The sequence below is a fragment of the Osmia bicornis genome, chromosome 8 (assembly GCF_907164935.1).
Source record: "Osmia bicornis bicornis chromosome 8, iOsmBic2.1, whole genome shotgun sequence".
NCBI classification, from domain to species: Eukaryota; Metazoa; Arthropoda; class Insecta; order Hymenoptera; family Megachilidae; genus Osmia; species Osmia bicornis.
In genome coordinates, this window is record NC_060223.1 from 5,696,258 (window position 1) to 5,719,094 (window position 22,837).

The following is a 22,837-nucleotide window of genomic DNA, read 5'->3' on the forward strand; positions in this document are numbered from 1 at the left end:
CTGGGGAACGTGATGCAGATATAATAAGGAGATAATGTTACACATAAATTTCTTCCTTTTATTGAATATTCGATTATATTAAATTGTGGTGTCAGTGGTGTGCTCTATGACAGCGAGTTAATAAATGACAAAGACGAATAGTGATGTTGTTTCTAATAATGGTATTTAACGATATCTACTGACTAGTAAGCTGCAAATTATGATCTAATCTATTATAGCTGTCATTAATTCATTATTGGTATTTTAATCATCGACATATCGACATAAGTGAAATAGAAGGAATAGTTGTGTGGAAATAAAAAATGTTTTCATTTCTCAATTATTTTTTATTTTTTTAATTTCCTTGGGCTGCAATCAAAGTGCATTCTATTAATTGGCGTTGTGCAATTCTGAACGATGATCAGACGGGTTTCCCCGTGCAAATATTTGAAAGGTGCACTCAGGTATCTGCAGTTTACTTTACGTTGGCACTAAAGGAAAGCTATAATACGTGCGCGCGCCCTTTAAACAATATTTACCCTTACTTCTATATTTTTTTTTCTTTCGTAATCTTATCTTTTTTTCACCTCGCATCCCGACTATTTCCATGACCTGTTACACGCATTAGTGCACAGTGTTGTCAGATAAGAATAGCTTAGGGTAATGACCTTATTTCGTGACATTTGAAATTCTCTATCCTGCGCCAATTTTGATGAAACGGTATTCACAATTAACCAATAAGTGTATAAAATAGAAATATAGTTTACATTCATCAGTATATAACCTCTTAACCCTATGGTCCCCATATCCAATAAAAATTTTATTAAATAAAACATATTACATTTCAAGATATTTACAATATTATTTTATATCCCATACGATAAAAATCAAGATAATTTTCCAAATCGGTGCCTGTGAATCAGAAAAATTTGTGCGTCGGTAATGTACCAAGGTCAGGTCTGAGGAGTTTATATAAATAGTGTTTTCATCATCAAGTGTAATACAACGTAATCGAAGGAATGAAGGTTCATTGATGGATAGTGAATACAGGAGACATGATTTCATGTTTATTTCACGTTAGAATGAGCACCCATTATTAAACTACGGACTGTGATTCAGGCCGGTCAAGGCACGTGCGTCGTGTGCGTGGATGGGGCAACGGAACGAGGCGCAGCCGCAGTCGTCGCTCGGATCTCGAGCGAGTTGGTTGCGTACCGCTTTTATAGATTCGCGAGCATCGGTTCTACCTCGTTCGATCTATTTCGAACTAGTGGTTAGGACAGCCTTTGTCCTGGTTATTCTACATGACAACGACGTTTACGCATCTTTACTGTGTACCTCTGTTCATGTGCTTTCGCGTATCGTCGATCGTTCCACTGTTTAACGCAAGTTCGACGAAGGGAGAGAGATAGATAGATAGACAGATTGAGAAAAAAGCAGTGTGATTCGAATCGCCATGGATCGGTCGACGAAAATAATTCTACGAAAGATCATCATAGATTTCACGTGTTTGTTTATCGGTAAGTGAACGATACTTGTATCATCAATAGTCCACGATTTACCCGTGATTTGCAGCAAGTGGTATATAGGAATGGCTCGAGATATTCCTTTGTATTCACGGTAGAAGGGTACGATGAACGATGATTATGTTATATCGAGCGGCTGTCAGATTGACAGTCGAGGCGCCGCACGCGGTACGTTTGATGTTTAAGCGAACTAACCTTTAAATTAGCAACCGCTTGGTTCGTACAGGATAACATAACGCCTTGGTGCCCTGTTATTGCGCATGTACACTTGTGTATTCCTGTAATTAATTCGGTTAAACAAATATTTCGTTTAACCGTAAAATAGATTCCCTGTCGTCGATGCGTTACTCATACCTATGCATAGCTAGGTGACTCTTTCTCGATACCCATTCGAGAATCGAGATTATCGATCGAACCTTCGATTCAAACCTTGCGCTTGTAAAATCGATTCTTTTTATTTGAAATGACTAAAGAATACTAAAGATTCATTGAATTCATTGAATTAGCGTTCGGCTATCGCGATATTTGATAATAAAACACCCTTTGGCTCGATCGATTAATTCGGACAATGAGCAGTGGTGACACAGTTTCGTTTAACGGGCCATCTGGTGCGTTGCAGTTATTCGATACTCTTCCTATTTCATGAATAAATGTTACTTAATGAAATTACGTACGACGAAATAATCAGATCGACATTAAAGGAAGTAATAAAATCATTCTGGTGATAAAGATTAGTTTTTATCATTTAACATTAATTGATTGATTGGTCGTTTATGAGTTAATTTTTAATCACTTAATGAACTGTAAATTTGCTTTCATTGCAAATGAGCGACAACGCGCAATCAAATGTAAATTATGAAAATCAATTAGCATTAATTTATTGATAAAATTATATTCATCTTTTTATACATTTCTCATGGTAAGCTATTTTTAACAGATGAGATATATTTTATGAATAACAAAGTTTTCCTTGTTCCTCAACGTATCCTGTAAATGATCAAATTCATGATATTTAACCACAGTGAAAATATTTAACCAAAAGTAGAAAATTAGATTATTAAAAAATTTATATTTTTCTAATTAATTTAATAATTATTTTACACGTTATATTTATAATATTTGTTAGTCTTGAGAAGGATCAAAACAAATGATCAAAATATTTAGAAAAACAATTAATTAGATTAGAAGAAAATTAGTGATTGAATTTATTTTCATTATCAGGCCAATTCTCAATATAATGTCTGACGGTATAAATGCTAAAAGAGAAACGTTTCTAAAGAGAATGGTACACTGTAAACGTAGATGAGGAACAGATAACGCAAGAATCAGTGTTATTCGTACATACCGTAAAGTAGGTCGAGGACGTATGATTACGTCAAAAGTTGCTCGCAAATGTGTCTATTTATTCCTGGTCAATCTTTGTCACGTTTATTTTCAAGTTCAACGCACGAACTGGATTATCCATTTGTAGCTTTTCTTATATGGTACATATGTTTATCGCTGAAACACGACAACATTTGCCTTTCAAGCATGAAGTTATTTAGATTATTTCATTTAATGGCTGATTTCGTTTATAATATTATCAAGCCAGTTCTTTCAATTTTAAAATGTTATATTACTTATTAATTTGTTTATTAAATGAATAAAACAAAATTTCAAAAAAGAATCCAGTGAAAAATAATAGATAATATATTTTAATTAAGCAGAGTTGAATAGACAAATTAGTTAATAGAAAATAATTGATTCTATGTTTCACAGTTAATGAACCATGACTACTGTTTTAATTTAAATGATTATCATAGAAGGCGCGTCAGTGTTTAATTATTACGTCAGAAATATTTCAAAAGGACACCTATACCTCTCGTTATCTTTCAGTATTTATTAAAGACTAGAATTCAATCTTCAAATTTGTGTAGTATTCATTAAAACAAAAAAAGTTTCGATATTAACACTTTAATGACCACTGTCAAATATTCGTGATTTTAATATTCAACTTTTTACACCACTATTCTTCGTTTTATTTCTATCTGTTAAATGCAAATTGCAATTTGAAAATTAATGGTTTCTCAGTGTATACTGAATGAAACTCAAAAATAATTTTCTGTTAATAATTCTTGTTAAATATAAAAAGTTTGAAATTGCAAAAATTATAAATTTGATAAAATGTACAGCCATCTAAATGTGAAAAATTTTAATATCGTAGTTTATTAATTATAGACCAGTTAATTGATTTATTATTAATATATTGATTATCTAATAATAATAATAATAAGTGAGCCTTTATAATACTTATAGAAGGATATTAAATTAAAATTGGGGTTCTCTCCATGGTCCGCCATTCGAAGATCATATCTAAATAAATAAAAATTATAAATATGATAAAATGTATGGCCATCAAAGTGTTAAAAATTTTAATATCGTAGTTTATTAATTATAGTTCATTCAATTGATTTATTATTAGCCTATCGACCAACTAACAGTATTAAGTGTATAAATAAGTATTTATACATTATATAACTACAATTTAAATGGGTTCAGAGTTAATAATTACTCGAATAAATAATCATAGAATGAAAATAATTCTTTTTCCCTTCTGGCATTCAATTACTTAGTCGGTGCCTTTCGACGGCTGGTTGTTCATTTAGCCTACTATTATTTGCTCTTTCAGTTAGTAAATGGTGTGAAACATGCCCTTCACCATTCTCCCTAATAACCGGACCCTTTCAAACTTCGTTACGCCACACAAATAGGTTCAATTCAGTGTATAGCATTGCGGCGAATTTCGTCGGAACCTGTTACACTAGACCTTACAATGGATAATTGTACCACTTGACGGGTCATTTCTATATAGGGAAAGTTTTTCGAAATACCAACGCTAATGAATAAATGTTAACCCTTGAACAGAGGTGCCTGGATCAATCGTGAGCCGAATTTACAATATATATTGCAAGGATATTAAATTAAAATTGGGGCTCTCTTCATGGTCCGCCGTCCGAGGGTTAATAATTAAAAAATTTAAAATATCATTATTGATAAATAAAATATCAGTGAGCTAAATTTATAATACTTATAGAAGGATATTAAATTAAAATTAAAATTAAATTAAAATCATATTTAAATACTTAAAAAATCATTATTTTGCATTATTTGTTATAAAATTTATTATAAAAATGAATATCAGGGAATTTATATTTATATAAAATAAAAGAAAATTATTTGCCATTTATTTATAATGACTGGTTGAATAATAAATGTGGAATTTCATATGATTGATACTAATTTCTTGATACTACTCCAACCAGTTGGAAAAAATGTTTCCTGTTGCCTTCGAAACATTCAAAGGAATGGAGCTCTATTATAATTTAAAATCAGGTTCACATTTGAATAAGAGAAATGCGTGTACCGTTATTTGACAATACTCTTGTTGAAACAATAGTATCTATTACTCGCAGTTAAAAATGACAACTGTATCATTAGAAAATCGTTTGATTTAATGAAAGATATTTTAGAGAATAATTAGCAGAGAAAGTATTTACGATATTCTTCCATAATTTCATCGATTTTCCTCGAAAGGAATGCGTGTTTGACAAATGATTTTACACTTTCTCAATCACATTATCGCTATTTTCGGCGATTCATTTAACTTTCACTTTAACTTTCAAATAGATACAGAATAAGCGTTATTTTACGATACTTTAACGTTTTGAAATTAATTAATTAATTATTAAATTAAATTAAATTATTTATTCTGTTAACTTTTATTAATTTAATTAATATAATTTAACGCTCAATCAATCAATAAGTGCTACTTTCTCATTAATTCATATCATATTTTATCGTCTTTGAAATTAATCGTTTCTATGACCGTCCAAAATGTTTCGAAATCGTTTATTTTCACCGGAAGAAATGTAACATAGAAAAAGATTGGTAAACACGGTCCGATCACTTTCGATCACGTATGCGCAGGTTATTTGCATGTGACACACCTTATTGGCAGTGATGCATGAACGCCAAGGCGGGACAAAAGGATGAGCGTTGAGTAATAAGAAGCGTTAGCGTGCAAATGGTGAAATGTTGAAGCGAAAGGGATACGGTTCGCAGAATAATGCGATGCAATGTGAAGCTCGCTGCATCGAAACCCGTTAGGATGAATATGTGCAGTGGTTTGCCAGAAGTATTCGCCCACTTGCTCTTTCGACAGACGTTCGATTCTTTTCTTCCATTTACTATGATGTAACTGGACTAGGGATGTTTATGCAAAACATTGATGAAGCAATTTGGTTTAGTCAGTAATCTAATTCAATTGGAGTAATTTGGAAAATAAAGAAAAAAGAAAAATGATAAAAAATTTCCAACGCAGAAAATGCAATCGCAAGATAAATGTTTTCTCTATATTTTATAGTTCTCCTATCGATTCTGTTAAAGTTATATTCTCAATTCTCCATCAGCGTTCGTGTTCAGTTTCAATGAACCGTGTTCTCGTAAACGCTGGCGAATAACCCAGATTTAACCCACACTATCTGGATTTCTTCTGGTTAGAAATCTTTCATCACGAAGTCTTGCATAAACTGCATATCTGTCAGTTGGTTGATTAGAATAAGCGTGAATAGGCATGTTACCAGAGAAATATTATTATATAAATCAGTTGAGTTCCGGTGGATTAAAAACCTGACTCATTACCTGTTCGATATCTATCTGCTGTTATCGTGGTTTCAATAGATCGATATTTGATCGATGATAATACCTAGTGGCATAGGAAAAAACAAATAGGAGTAATATTCATTTGATATTAATTAAAATCTCATTTTAATCTATCTATGATATGTTGATGAATCAGGAAAAATCTAATTTATTTTGAATAGGATAGATTCTAATAAAATAAAAAAAATAAAATAGAATTGTGTACTGTGTTATACATCAATCGAAGCGTATTTTTATTCTCAATAAAAGATATTAAGGTACTTAAGTCGAAAATTGATTAATTTAGAAGATACATATCTTAGGGGGAGATTAAGCTTTTTCGATTTGAAAAATATTTCTCGGAATTTGATACTCCTTCCAACGGTATTTGCTGCGTCTTGCTATTCTCAGTAAAAAACATTAAGGTACTTAAGTCGGAAATTGATTAGTTTGAAAGATATTTCAGGGAGAGACCGAAAAAGATTAGTGGTCTCTCCCTGCGATAACGTTTGATCTAATCAATTTTTGACCCAGGTACCTTAATAATTTTTTATAGAGAATATCAATACGCAGAATTTGGCATTAAGCGAAGTCCAAAATTCCGAAAAAAAATTTCCAAATTTGAAAAGCTTAAGTCTCTCCCTAAGATAATTTTTAAGCTAATCAATTTTCGACCCAATACCTTAGTAATTTTTAGTATAGAATATCAAGACTTAGAATTTGACGTCAAGGGAAGTACAAAATTGCAAAAAAATTCTTCCAGATTGGAAAAACTAAAGTCTCTCCATAAGAAATCTATTGAACTAATCAATTTTCGACCCAAGAACCGTAGTAATTTTTTGTAGAATATAATAAAACACAGTGATTGATATTGAGAGAAGTAGAAAATTCGATTAAAAACTTTGTTACATATTTCAATGCTGACTGGTCTATGCATAAGCTCGATTATACTTCTCCTGGTTAAACTGTACAAACCCGAGACTTTGCTCGTATTCACAAACAGTACACACATATTGTATTCGTTATCAGTCCTTGCATAACACGCGTTCGCTAAATGCATTCGAACGTAATGATTACCCCAAGTAGATTAGTAACACGGACACTGTTACAGTAAATTGTTTTCGCGTATGGATCGATTGCGTTTATTAGTTGGGAGATAGGAGAGAAACGTGTCGATACACGAGATGTATTATTGACTGAAATGGTAAAACTTGTATTTCAATTCTTAGCTCTTCAAACGTGCAATTAACGATAAACAATCGTGCGTTTAACATTGTTACATTCATTTCTTAATTTTCTAATAAAATTCTAATAAATCTATTTATAGATTTATAATTGTGGGACAACCTTATAATTATTCAATTCTTAGCTCTTCAAACGTGCAATTAACGATAAACAATCGTACGTTTAACATTGTTAGATTCATTTCTTAATTTTCTAATAAATTTTCTAATAAAATTCTAATAAATCTATTTATAGATTTATAATTGTGAGACAACTTTATAATTATTCAATTCTTAGCTCTTCAAACGTGCAATTAACAATAAACAATTGTTAGATTCATTTCTTAATTTTCTAATAAATTTTCTAATAAAGTTTCTAATAAAATTCTAATGAGTCTAATAATTGTGGGACAACTTTATAATTATTATATACCTCTAGCAATTTTAATTATTAAAATAATCTATTGATTATTGATAGCTTTTCAAACACCTCCACTTGTGAAACAAACACATGCAACCATTTCACAATATTTAATATTATCTTATAAAGTTTCTGCCTATCTTTGATTACTTATGCTAATAGATGTTTGCCCAAGAAATTTCGGTGCACTCTGTATGCAAGGTAGTAAAATCAACCGTGGTCAGCTACATAAATAATGTCTGGTATAATCATGTGTGATCTCACGAGTTGTTACCAACCTGTTCACCGTATTGGCTCGTTTCACTCAAAAGCAAAGTCACAATTATCTTAATAGCTGACTCGCTCGAACGATTTCTACGTAACCGAGGCAAGGGTTTTCATAGCAAATGCGAGGGATACGTATGCAACGCGTTCCACGGGACGGCCATAATTTTCCTCTGTTATTTGCTAACTTTTTCACCTCCGGCTATTCTTTGTTTTAGTTATTCTTGCCGGTAAACTCGTGAAACCTCGACGGTCGGTGGTTAGGGAGTTACGGAAACTTGTTATGATAACGGTTCGCTCATGGCTGATAATAAAGTGGTATTCAATTTTCGAATTATCGGAGGTTTATGGCGAAACTGGCAGACGAAAAAAATAGTTGACACGCTGTAATCATGCTGAGAAATGATATAACGTAATGTACTAGCGTTTCTACAAGGTGGTACAGTTTAATTGGTTCATCCAATTATCTTCCAATTTAGACTTATTTTTAATTAATTGTAAAATAAATCAAGCTTCGCCAGGAAAAATGGGGATATCTCGGGTTTTCATCTTTCTTTATAGATATCTGGGTGATGCCTAGAATTAGACCGATGATGTATATTCTATATGAGGTACCTGTTTATTTTATAGTTTGTCATGATGTTGCTATGCGAGGTACACCTATCCTTATAAATCATGCCACTGTTACGTGCATACACGTGACAAGTTTGTTTACCATCGTACAGTTATCCCATTTGATATGTTACCTACCATGATGTTCGTATCGTGTGTCAACAATATATCACTTCTTACAACAAACATTGAACGTATAAATTTCAGCTATTATTGTATCAACGTCACTGGATTAATTCAATTACCACTTTCGTTGCCAGTAACTTTGTAACTCTGAAATTTATCACTTGTTATTGTTGTCTAAAAGATTATAAACTTTCAAAGTTTCAAGGTTCTGAAATTTCCACACTTCAGAATTTTATAATTTCAAAATTTTAGAAGTTTGAAAGGGTTCCCAATTCTAAAATCCTAGAATTCGAAAGTGTTTTCTATTCTAAAATTCTATAATTTGAAGGTTTTTTAAATTTTTAAATTCTAGGATTTGAAGGTGTTTTTAATTTTAAAATTCTAGGATTCGAAGGATTATTTAATTCTACAATTCTAGGATTTGAAGAATTTTTCAATTCTAAATTTCTAGGATTAGAAGCCTTTTAATTCTAAAATTCAAGGATTCCAAAAAATTTAAATTTTAAAATTCTAGGATTGGAAAGTGTTTTCTAAAATTCTACAATTTTCCTCCTTTCATCTTTCCCCTTAATTAAGAGGCACCTACATTGCACCCAAGTGTCCTCCGACATCATTAACTAATCATTTCTATTATTTTTATTGTTTCAGTGAGCATCGCTGTGCTACTATTTTTCCTTTACGGGAAACCATACAAACGTGGATTCTTTTGCAACGATGAATCGTTGATTCACCCATTTCTCCCATCTACGGTGACTAGTGCGATGCTTTACATAATTGGACTTTTCCTTCCTATATGTACGGTGAGTTATCTTTGCATGACGGAAAACATTTATCAGATTAAATTTGACTGGCAATGTATAAACAAATCTTACGTAATTAGTAATTAATCCAAATCTCGGATGGCGGACCATGGAGAGAGGCCTAATTTTAATTTAATTTTCTATTTCATATTATTTTAATTTTCTACGAAACTTTTTCGTTTAAAAATTATATATTTTACTTTAGATTATTATCTTTATATATGTCTTGTAAATTTGGGTCACTGTTGACCCAGGTTCTACTGTTTAAATGTTAATAGAACTTAGCTTATTGCTGGAAGAAACTTCGATTTTCTTTTGAAAAAAATTTACAAAATTTACATTGTGATCTTCGAAAGTTTGCTTATACATAATGTAACAAGTCTAGTTTAGTTAATAACCTTTTTTACCGTGATTTGATCTAATAACTGTGTATGACTAAGCTTCGTTAAAAGCGTGGGACGTATATGATGTCACGTTCCACATTCTCGTAAGAAATATTCTGAGAATCACTTAATTTGTATTAAAAATATTCAATAGTCATTTTTATTAAAATTTAAGCTTTAAATTGACATGACATAAGTGCCATTTTGCAATACTTTCATACCATATAATCATGATAGATTTTGTAATCGATCATCGATCACTCTAACTGACAACCAGTCACTTCCTCTTTAGAATACTAATGAATCATTTACGTAGTCATCATTATCAAATTTTATCATTCGAATTGATATGCCACATTAAATGGTGTCAGACATATCGATATCCGACATTTGATATACAATGACCTGTGTTACACAACACGATTGCTTCATTTCCATATAAATGCAAATTATAACTGTTTAATTTGTAATGACTCATCGAACTTAGTACAGAGTCGACTGTTGTAACGTTGACAAGTGGCTGGGTGATAAAAAAAATACCTTTCATGTTTTATCTAATTTCTGACGACACGGTGCGCAGCTGTTCTTTATCTACTTTTTGCTTGCTCGAGTAGATAGAATCCTCGCAACCGATCCAACGTGTATAATGCTAGGTATTTTTAAGCCGGTCCCTTCGAAACGGTGCTCCCGTCCCGAATGAAGAATCCCCGTTTTCACGCTGTTGATATTAGCTGATGCCACGTGAAATATGACCTCGCGGTGTTAACACATGCCATAGAAATGAAGCAGTACTCTTTTATTTCACGTAAAGCCCATTTAAATCACTCTTCCTTCTAAATTACACAGGGTAGTATACTATTTACCTAAGATTCAACACAACTGACTCATTCATGGGCTAAAGTGATTAAGTTGGCTTTTTGAATTCTCTAAAATTTTATCTAATTAATTTATGTACTTTTTATTTTTTCAGGGATTAATTCATTTTCATAAAATTTCAGGACTATAATTTGGGATATCCAATATATACAGAGTAGTATTTTTTTTTACCTAAGATTCAACGCAACTGACTCATTCATGGGCTAAAGTGATTAAGTTGGCTTTTTGAATTTTCTCAATTTTTATCTAATTAATTTATGTACTTTTTATTTTTTGAGGGATTAATTCATTTTCATAAAATTTCAGGACTATCATTTGGGATATCCAATATATACAGAGTAGTATGTTTTTTTACCTAAGATTCAACACAAGTGACTTATTCATGGGCCAAAGTAATCAAGTCGATTTTTTTAATTTCCTCAAATTTTATCTAATTAATTTCCTTACTATATTTTTTTGTAGGGTTAATTAATTTTTATATTATTTTGGGGGTATAGTTTGGGACACCCTGTATATATACAGAATAGTATTTTTATTGCCTAAAATTCAACACAACTGACCCATTCAAGGGCCAAAGTAATCAAGTCGATTTTTTTAATTTTCTCAAATTTTATCTAATTAATTTCTTTACTATATTTTTTTGTAGGGTTAATTAATTTTTATATTATTTTGGGGCTATAGTTTGGGACACCCTGTATATGTACAGAGTAGTATTCTTTTTACCTAAAATTCAACATGACCCATTCATGGGCCAAAGTGATTAGGTCGCCTTTTTGAATTTTTCAAATTTCATCTAATTAATTTCTTTGCTATTTATTTTTTTGAGTATCATCAATTTTCACGTTGTCTTAGAGCTATAGCTCGGGGCACCCTGTACATGTACATGATCCCATAATTATGAAATATTGGACTAGTATCGTTTCTCGAAAAATTATTTTATGGAAGGTGGTTCGCATAAATCTTCATTAAGTGGAAATTTGGATTGATTTTGATCTGCTTGCCTTGGAAGGGCTGTATAGGTTATGGATGGATGTATGCACATATGGGATGCAAAAGGGAAAAAAGAGCATTCGTTAACTTTCGGTGGTCGTGGGAATCGATTTACAGTATCTGGAAGCGGTGCACGTGTACGCCAAAGTATTTTTGCCGAGCGTGAAGGCAGAAGAGACCACATCCTCTATTTGCATCCTTGGAAACTGCACGCAGCTCAGGCTCGGATCAAAGGGTTGTCAGCCGCTGAAGGAGAATTGTACTCCTATATAGGCTGTTTCAAATTAAATACACACGATTTTTTAATAATCTTTTGCAATTTCCAAATAAATAAATAGGGTAACGTGTGTAGTTATTGATCCTTTTCTATTCTTCTATTTTCTATAATTCAATTTGAAAGAAAATAATGAATAATAAAAATTAGAAGAAGAATTTTTAAAGGGACAGTGTAAAATTTAGAAAATGAAAATAATATTAAGGGCAGAGTTTAATTAGAATTGTGGCTCTCTCCAGGGTCCGCCCTCCAAGGGTTAATAAACGCAATATATAATTAATAAACCTTAATTTTATAAGGTTTAATCATTGCAAAGGGGCCAATAATTGTACACGTTACCCTATAAACATAAAATTTGAAACATTTTAACCCTTTGGCCACTCTAATTTTTAAGCAATAAGTATTAAATTTCTTTGACAAATTTCAAACTTCACATGTATCATAATTCATTTGAATTATTTATTTTTTAATATTCATCTAATTGTAATAGATGGTTTGAAAAGGCAAACTTTTGAAATTCAAATCTTTTTCTGAATAATGTATGGAAACTGGAATGTATAAAACCAAATGAATTTCTGGTTTAAAATCAAGCCCTGCGAGCAGGCTCTTCAAACGTCACTTCCTATTCTGCTTTTCTTTTCTCTTATCCCTCAGCCACACGATGTTCGAATTAACGCTGTCATCGTAAGCAAGTGTGGAGATGTATTACACGATCTTCAAAGTCGTTTTCCTCGAAAAAGGAGCTACCTATAAAACAAAAACCATACCGATTCACACTATAACTTATATTTCTTTTTCTACGTAGAATCAATCCTTTCACAGCTGTGCCACCTGTTTTGAAACACTCTGTACATTATTAAAAATTATTTCAGAATTTGTTAAACATTAATTTTTCGATTTTAATTTCCTATTTTCTACCTTAAAAAATTTTCATTTAAATTAATCAACCTGTATACGAATACTTTTTCTACCCACTATATATCAAGCTATCGTAATGGAACTAAGGGGATCGTAAATAAATGAATCGTTCGAAGATACAGGACTCGTCCCTTTCTCGTGGCCATGATATATTATTCGTTTCCATCGGGGTAGAAGAAAAGAATGTCGAAGCAGGTAAAAACGTCTGAACCTGCTGTTGTATTTCATTCATTCGTACCACTCGCTTGTATCACCTGGCGACCTTTATCTGGAATCTGGCCGGTTAACCCACTTTTGTTGAAACCGTGACAGATCGGTAAAACCTGAAGGAGAGATTACTGGCTTTGAGCCTCTTGAGAATTTTGGAGTCGTTGCCTTTCCCCTGGCCTTTGTCCACTAAACATTTATCTTTGATTAATCTCAAAGGAGACGGCGTTTCATTAAAACCCCGGCTATCAGGCTAATAACCTTTGCCAGATACTCTCTGGTCAGATTTAAGAGCACTAAAAAAGAATTTGATAAAATACAAAATAAAAATAGTATTACTTTTGATAATAAAATTCGTTTGCTAAGAGTTTTATATTATATTAGAAGAATTATTATTAGAGGAACAGTGTAAAATTAAGAGATACGAAATTAAATTTAAATTGGGGCACTCTCCATGGTCCAAGGGACTTATAAAACTAATTTGTTAAGAGCTTCATATTATATTAGAAAAATAATTATTAGAGGAACAGTGTAAAATTAAAAGAATAAAATTGGGGCTCTCTCCATGGTACGCCATCCGAGGGTGAAACTAATTAATATAAGGGACTTATAAAATTAATTTGTTAAGAGTTTCATATTAAATTAGAAAAATAATTATTACAGGAACAGTGTAAAATTAAAAGAATAAAATTGGGGTTCTCTCCATGGTCCGCCATCCGAGGGTGAAACTAATTGATATAAAGAACTTTATACTGATTTCTTTAAATATTAAAAAATTCTGTTACAGATGTTAATAAATGAATATCTATACACAAGGAACTGCAAGATGGATTCTTCAAAAATATTTTTTGGCTACAATATACCTCCATGGGTCTGGAGTGCCTACGAAAAGGTAGGTGTTCAAGAATATTTCCATTCCTTTATGATTCGAATCATGGTCCTAAAAAAATACCGTAGAAGTAGAAAATCGTGTAAGCTTATAGACAGAATCTCTTCCCTTTATTTTATTGTCCTAGATATGTATTAAGAATTGATTGTTAACGGTATACTTAAGATTTCTTACAATCTATAATCGGTATTTTTCAGATTGGGATTTTCGGTTTCGGTGCAGCCACAAACGTTTTAATCACCGACGTGGCCAAATATTCGATAGGCCGATTGAGACCCCATTTTATTACTCTGTGCATGCCTAACGTGAATTGCAGCCTAATTGAAAATCAGCATAAATATATTGAGAATTTTACCTGTACAAACAACCTCTCGAGGAGCCTATTGAAAGAACTCAGGTAAATATTTTTAAATATTCTTTTATTCAATGATTGAAAAGAGACATAATTTTGCGAACTTTTTTTATAAATAAAATTACCAAGGCTCAGCCATTGAAATTTCCAGTTTCAAGGGTCTTGAAGGTTCAGAGCAATACCCTTTTGGTATCTGGCAATGAGATCGCAAATCGTTGAATCGCGTGACGGTAACAATTGTGAGCATCGTTGTAGAACCATGAGAATGAACGGTAGAATTAAAGTTGATGAAGAGGAACGATCGCTTTCACAATTTTTTTCTTTTCGCGTCACTGATCCAAATAGCTGGAAAATAATAATAATAAATCCTTCAGAATCAATTCCATAAATTTCACAAGTGTTGCTTAAGGTGTAATTTTAATTTTATAAAATTGAAAAATATGTAAATTACCATTCGAATCAAAGAAAATAACCGAACAAGTCGGTGAACAAGTTACAAGTTACCATTTTCCTATTCGTACAAAAATATTACGCTATTATTACCCCAGGGTATTTCGTTAAAGAACCCCTTTCGATAAGTCGTTCCCTATTATTTGCTCGAGGTCCAGTGTGGCCTGAAATAATCACTTTGATCCACGGTCCAGTCGATCAGCAAGGCATTATTTACCGTGCACCCGTGCCTTATTCGCAACGGAATTTCGTCGATTTTTTGCCGTGCCAGTACCCTGGGGCCGGTTCCAACGGATACGAGCAACAAAAAAAGAAGGGAACGCCGGTAGCAGCAAATGACAATGATGAGAAGCTTTGTGCAGCCCTGCTATTCGCATGAACTGGATTCGAATCCAACTTGCTTGGTTCAATAACGGAAACGCTATCGCAGGGCTGGATCAAAATTGTGAATCTCTTCTTTAGAATTTTCTGATATTAACCCTCTTTAAATATTGCTGTGATTAGGATTTTGATAGGGGTGGATTAGCTCCCTTAGCTTCAGTGTTAATTGTTTAAGAGAAATCTTAGATTTTTAGAATTTTAGAATTTTGGAATCTTAGATTTTTAGAATTTTAGAATTTTTGAATTTTGGAATCTTGGAATTTTGAAACCTTAGAATTTTGGAATTTTTAAATCTTAGAATTTTTGAAACTAGGAATTTTAGAATCTTGGAATTTTATAACTCTAGAATTGAAAAAAATGGTAAAGGTCTACTGCACCCTTTGTTATGGGGGTAAAACCACCCTATCTATTTCTAGTTACACCTCTGCAAAAATTTCTAAAATTACAACTAATTTTCATTGATAAACGAACAGTAAAAGTAGTACAGAATGAAACGTCTACGATAAGAAGGAGGTTTCTTCCTGGCTAAGAAAGTGTCCTGATATTTATGAACCATAGTGTACACGCGCTCGGGCGTATCTCCACAGGTCGGCCGCCCTTCGTACGAGCAGGGACAGTTTTATGTATAGAAAGATTTGAAGAATTAGCGATAAAAGCTGACAGAGAATTCATTCATACGTTCTTCACCCTCTGATTTCTCTGGTTCTTTAAAAAGAAGCCTATAGAGCAGCGTTTCCCAATCTTCTGTATCTCATTCTTGCTAGCTGCTAATTGTCTGTTCCGTGAACCGGTTATTTCGAAATTAGTTCAGCCAGTGATTTTCGGTAATCGTGCTCTAAATACTGTCCAGTTATGTTTATCTACTGTTCATCCATCGGAGCTTCCAGAAATTCTCAACAAACTTTGTAACACGTTGATTACTGGGTAGTGATCGATCATCAACACCGCAAATTACATATACTGGAATAATTAAAAGAAAATAATGATTTATTATTATTCTACCAAAAATGCAAGATAGCTGATAGAAAGCTTGAAATTAAAAATTTAATAATTATCAATCAACCTATTAACTCTTGGATGGCGGACCATGGAGAGTCCCAATTTTAATTGAGTCTTCTAATTATTCCTTCAGTAGGTATATGAAACTCTTGGGTCATAATTGACCCAGGCACCCCTGTTCGACGATTAATCACTACTTTACCAAATGCATCGAAACGAGAGAAAGAAAACGTTGAAACATTGTTCCGTGAATAAATAAAGGAAAGGGGGGGAGGAGATAATGTTTGATCAAAGGTGTAGTCTTTTTCTTTCGATGGTCAATTACTCTCGCAGATGGAAGCTTAGCCCACTCGACCAGTTGGTCTTTTATTTTTTCCTTGTCGAAGAATCTTCCCGCCGAATCTTTACGATCCACGCTTCGGGGCATGCATCCGTCGATTGTAATCGGCAGGAACACGCCCCTGGAATTAATCGTGATAAAATTAATAGGGTCCCATTATGGGACATGTGTGGAAGAGATGAGGACGGTGCGAGGTTGGTACACGGTAGAAGAAGAGAATTTTTGTATGAACGGTCGTTGAACGAGATTTATTTGACACCGTACAATTTATAACGTTGATCATTTCAGATTATCCTTTCCCTCGGGACACTCGTCGTTCTCGGCCTACACCATGATCTATCTTGCGGTAAGTCCCCGTTTTTCTCTCCGTCAATTTATGATTCTACGCTTACTTAACTTCAATTTTCTAATCACTTTCTCATCTCTTTTATTTCAACCCACCAACTCTTGCTCTGTTTCTAAACAATCGTTATCCAGAAAGTTAACACCGTTTCGAGCTCCCGGGTTTTTATGGGGGTTTCACCTCCCATTAAAAGGCACTTTTAGACCAGTAAACAAGATACCCTGATAGGAACGAGTAATACAAGTGTCTTTTATAAACAGAGTGTACAAACAGGCAATTGAAATAGTAGCTGGTTAATTAATTCAAGTTAGAGTTGAAATTTTATTGAAATAAAAAGATTATTTTTTAAATGGTAATATTTAGAGCTGAAGAATTCCATGGTAAGATGGGGTTGTTATTTTATTGCCTGGACCGATCGTTTGTTATGAACAGCTGATTTACATCTCTGGGATCGTTCCAATAAAAGAACATGGACCACGTGCTGCTTCTTACAAACAACAAAGTACGACGAATGTCATGTGTCATGAAAGATATACCGCTCTGTATCAATATGTATCGCCTTCATTTGTTACGAAAATAATCCCGATGTTCAAATAGAGGAAACGAAAATTAATCAGGAAACTGTCATCTCTTCCTCATTATCGCGTCATCAGTTAAGATTGGTTAATTGCAATTTCGCGTAAACAAAATATTATTGGAATTGTGTACCATGTTATATATCAATTAAAGCGTGTTTTTGTATTCTATAAAAAGCATCAAGGTACTTCGGTTGAAAATTGATTGGCTGAAAAGATATTTTATGGAGAGACTTAAGTTCTTTCAATTTGAAACTTTTTTTGGAATTTTGTACTTCTTCCAACGTTGTTTACTGCGTCTTTTTATTCTCTATAAAAAAGTATTAAAGTACTTGGGTTGAAAATTCATTAGTTTAAAAGATATCTTAGGGAGAGACCACTTGGCTCTTTCAGTCTCTCCCTAAGATATCTTCTGAAATAATCAATTTTCGAACCAAGTACCTTAGTAATTTTTTGTAGAGAATAACAAAACTCAGAATTTGACTCCAAGGGAAGTATAGAATTCCAAAAAAAAATTTCCAAATTCGAAAATCCTAAGTCTCTCCCTGCGATAACTTTTGAAATAATTAATTTTCGACCGAAGTACTTTAGTAATTTTTTATAGAGAATAACGAGACGCAGAATTTGGCATCAAGCAAGGTACAGAATTCTAAAAAAATTTTCCAAATTCGAAAAGTCTCCCTAATAGCCATTTAGAAAAATAAAATTGACTTTGAAATCTTTGGAACGCCTCCACTTCCAAGGCAGATACATCATATAATATTCCTAATGACATTCTTCTCTATCTTATACCATTTTAGAATTATAAATTGGTCCACTTACACGAGGTCCCCCTAGTTGTACTACATATGAAGAACTGTCCTCCAATTGTATCGCTATAATATTTCTTTTGTAGTTGTACTTGCAATTAAGGATGACGTGGAAAGGTAGCAAATTATTAAAACATTTCTTTCAAATTGGGTGCCTGCTAATGGCCTGGTACACTGCAATGTCACGAATTTCCGACTACAAACATCACTGGAGCGACGTTCTGAGCGGTTCGATCATTGGTACCGTCGTGGCTCTAGTTGTGGTGAGCTTAATTAATCATCCTTAACTATTCCATTGTGCTATCATAAGGTGTATTAGATGCGAAGAGTAGGGTATGCTGAAGTTAATAATTGCCATTATATTTCAAATATTTACATGTTAAAACGTAGCTTGAAAAATTGAATAATTTTAAACAGAACATAAATGATTCGTAATCGTTTCTTTCAGGCTAACTGTGTAGCGGATCTGTTCAAGGAACGAAGACGTTTTCTGACAGAAGAGAAGCACCGCGCGGCTGATTACGAAACAGAAGGCGGTACACAGGTGAATAATGGCACTAGTAATCACAACTGTTGATTTAACGAGCTAGCTCTTCGTTTGCTGACCACAACAAGGCCGTGACTGTCTTCTAGCTATCTCTGGGAAGCTAATCGGGTCTCAGGGAACAATACTATGGGTGCCTGGATATCGAACATCGCGGCCTACCATCAACGCGCTCGCGTACCTTTTCAATCCAACAGCAACTGCCTTACACGCTGGGACCGCTCATCACGTACCACCTTCTTCAACGAGCCTTCTATATACGTTGCTGATCCACCATCCTTAGCATCATCATAATCATCATCATCGAGTGGTTTCATTCATCAAAATTCTCCCACTCTTTTTGTAAAAAAGCTTTGCGAGAAAAAAGGTCTTGTCGTTAATCCTATTCGTGATCGTTCTAAACGAGACTGTCATCGATTGTCCATGAATTTCGAGCCTTGAGTGGTCAGTTTTCAAGTTTGTCCAATATTTTTTGTGGAAAGATACGTTACACGTTGAAGAGCGAAAATTGTGATGTCGTTGTCCTTAGCTTTTACGTTGTATCGATGGACAGTTTCTGTAAACAATATCTTGGTATTCTTTTATTTCGTCCAAATTATCGTTTCGATAGATCCGCGCCAGGATCTACGCTTATTTTATTAATGTTTTATGAAAACATATTTAGTTGATCGTACGATAGGTATCGTATAGAGATGAATTATTTTAAAGATACGGATAGGTGAGAGATATGTTTGTAACATTAACGAAGATGTATTTATTTCTTGTTGAGCGTTATTTATTTATAGGTAGAAAGCAACGAGCAAGTATCCTCCGTTGCCCTTGCTAGAGAATATTGCTATTCAATTTTATTCTTAGTTTAGTTCTGCCAAGTGAGAGTGGAGGTTGGAAGCAGGGCAGGATTGATGGGGTAGATAGGGACAAAAGTCGTTAGCAGAAGTAAAAATATGATGATTAATCGAGGTTTTGACTCACGAGGTTCTAGTTAGGCACTCCTTAGGCTTGGAGATCTCCATATCTTGGGAAACTAATATTATACTTAAAACGTAATGACCGAAGACCTTAGATCTATGAGAAGAGCCATAGGTTTTGACAGCGTAGATCTTCGACCTTAAAGTCTCTGTCACCCATGGTATACTTTGAAAAATCGTTCCAAGCATAATGTGTCAAAGGGATAATTTAGAGCTTACAATTAGAAGTTCAGAGTTTAGAAGAAGAACTAAGATAAAATTTAAGAACACGCATTTAGAACTTCATTCTTTCTTGGCACAGCTACACTATGTTTTTAGTAAATTACTTATTGTTATGATAAATTACCTTGCTCGTATTTGGTGCTTTGGAGAACGTTGTGCTAATGTTATTTAGAGTTATGAACTATTACATAAGAAATGAAACGCGATAATTTCTTTTGTTGAATTTAAAAAGTACAATTGTTCTTTGGCAATTGTAGCAAAATTTTCAGTATTGATCGCTTCTTACATTATACGTACAGAACGAATATAATTCAAGTGTACGTATTTCTAGATCGACGATTTTGTTAGCACTTAAAAGAATATTCGAAATTCCTATTTACTTCAATCTCATCTCATCGAGCAATGGAACGCAATTAATAACAAGCCTATATGCAATAATCACTTGATAGTCCGAAAGGGCGTATAATTTAAAGTATTAACAATATCGATTTTTATTAAGGAATAAAAAGTAATTAGTGAACATTGCGAAACAATGTAATGCTATATTATAATACCATTTTGAAGTGTATACACTTTTAGATTACGGGGGTATAGATTCTAATATCTAGAATGCAGGATTATTCTTCTGTAATTGATTCTTCTTTTTTTTTTTCTTTTCTATTAAACTTTTTACATAATTCTGATAGCACATTCGATAGTACACATTGCCAGTTGAAATTTTGGAATCACTTGTCAATTTCTTTTTTCAATAATCCATAAACAAATTTTAGTTCATTGTTTTTCTTCTTTTTTTTTGTACAGTAATTCCAAATTTTTGAGGCAGTGTGAGTATACCTATATGATAGGATATTTAGTGCTTCAAAATTGTAAGACCTATGCAAGTTTATCACAGCGAAAATTAAAGAATTTGTAAAGATTCTTTTTCTTTCATTTATGTATGTCCTGATAGACTTGCATATTTCTATTGGTCCTACAATTTTGAGACGTTCTATATACATACTTATGTACGTATGTATGGTGCTCGTGTGGTTTTACACGTAGAACAAAAATGTTCTGAAATACGGCAGTGCTGTATTATTAAGTGGAAGTATTGTGTACCTGTACACTGTTAATAGACGAAACTGTGTACGTTTATATATGTTAAGATAAAGATCCTTATTTATTTTTCAAAGATTCGACTCGTAGATGTTTGAAAACGACCAGTCAATGATTTTCTCGTTTCTTTCAATAATAATCATAAAAATCATGTTAATCTTTAATGCAATCTACTACTTACCTTTGTTTAACAATAAGTAAATCTGCTTGATTTCATTGGCTGCTGAATTTTGCAAACTTACTCTGCGAATAATATTAATTATTACTATTTCTACATAATAGCTTTAACAAGGTGACAAGGTCCAAATTTTTTTGGAATTTTATACTTTCTTTGATGTCAAATTTTGCGTCTCGTTATTTTCTACAAAAAATTACTAAGATACTTGGGTCAAAAATTCATTAATTAAAAAGTTATCCCAGGGAGAGACCGCCAGCCTCTCCCAGTCTCTCCCTAAGATATCTTTTTAACTATTCAATTTTCGACCCAAGTGCCATAATAATTTTTTACAGAGAATAAAAATACGCTTCCATTGATGTATAACAAAGTACACAATTCAATTAAAACAAATTAAGTTGGCCTTGAAATCTTTGCAGCGCTTCTACTTCAAAAGCTGACATATGCATCAAACGATGTTCCATTTAACACAATTCAGTTTTTCCTAATGACATTTTTTTTTAGCTTTGTTCAATTTAGAGCTTGGCCCAGTTGTATGGCATTTCCTGTTAGTATTCTTCATTGAAGCACTTCTTGAAGGCATTGAAAAACCTATGTACCTAGGTACTACTTTTCTTACAATTTATGAAAAAGTAACATAAATAAACGGCCAAGTATTACTTAGAAAAGTGTCGATTGTACTATGACAGTATTTTCTATACTTGTCACCTAAGGGATCACCCGTAACAGCTACTTTCTCGCAAGTCCTTGCTCAATTATCCATCATAATGTACAGAATGCCACAATGTAGGTCTGGCAGACCTACAGCTCAAACCTTAGGCAAAGTTTGAACTGTTGAAACCACTATAACTTTATTAAATTTGATTTTTCAGTTTTGTAAGAATTTGAAATGGTGACTGGTACACCTTATGTTTAAATAATTATTATTGTGAATCAGTATTTTTCAAATTATTGCTGATAGCCTATAAAGGAATTAATTATTGTGATATAAAGGTACTGATAATTTTAAATTTCCTATATACCTTGTATTATTAAAATGTAATTTTTCAATAATAATAGTAATAAATTAGTATCTTAGAATTATATTTGGAATTGTTGAGTAAATTAAAATTGTTTCTATTTAGAGAAAGAGGTAATTGCAGAAGTTTGAAAAGTACTTGAATTGTTAATTAAATGAAAGTCGAATTAGGTGTAGGCTAGATTGATAAACTAGAAAAATGTCTTTTGACTATATTTTAAATTGAAAGTAGTAGTTAGCAATAAACTGTATACGTATATTTATAAAATTCTCGATAGATACTAATGTATACTTATGAGACGATTTAACAATAATAAAAGAACACTTTTCGAAACTTCTTCCTTTCGACAGTACAGGGTGTTTTAAAAACAAATATATAATTTGCTTATGGGGGTATT

At 32.8% G+C, this 22,837-nt stretch overlaps 1 protein-coding gene across 5 annotated transcripts in view; it reads left to right on the forward strand.

The window, feature by feature from the left end:
* LOC114875153 (putative phosphatidate phosphatase) overlaps positions 1-22,837 on the forward strand; it is a 25,119-nt gene continuing 2,282 nt past the window's right edge. Inside the window, exons 1-8 of one of the 5 annotated variants that reach the window (XM_029185126.2) lie at positions 1,101-1,499; positions 9,480-9,631; positions 14,067-14,171; positions 14,366-14,565; positions 16,979-17,036; positions 18,504-18,680; positions 18,866-18,961; positions 19,033-22,777. In XM_029185126.2, coding sequence (XP_029040959.2) covers positions 1,436-1,499; positions 9,480-9,631; positions 14,067-14,171; positions 14,366-14,565; positions 16,979-17,036; positions 18,504-18,680; positions 18,866-18,961; positions 19,033-19,050 — 870 coding nt within the window. In that variant the 5' untranslated portion in view covers positions 1,101-1,435 and the 3' untranslated portion in view covers positions 19,051-22,777. Of the gene's footprint in view, positions 186-1,093; positions 1,500-9,479; positions 9,632-14,066; positions 14,172-14,365; positions 14,566-16,978; positions 17,037-18,503; positions 18,681-18,865; positions 18,962-19,032; positions 22,778-22,837 lie in introns of those variants that run through there. The other 4 variants (XM_029185125.2, XM_029185127.2, XM_029185124.2 and 1 more) reach the window with 4 other exon arrangements.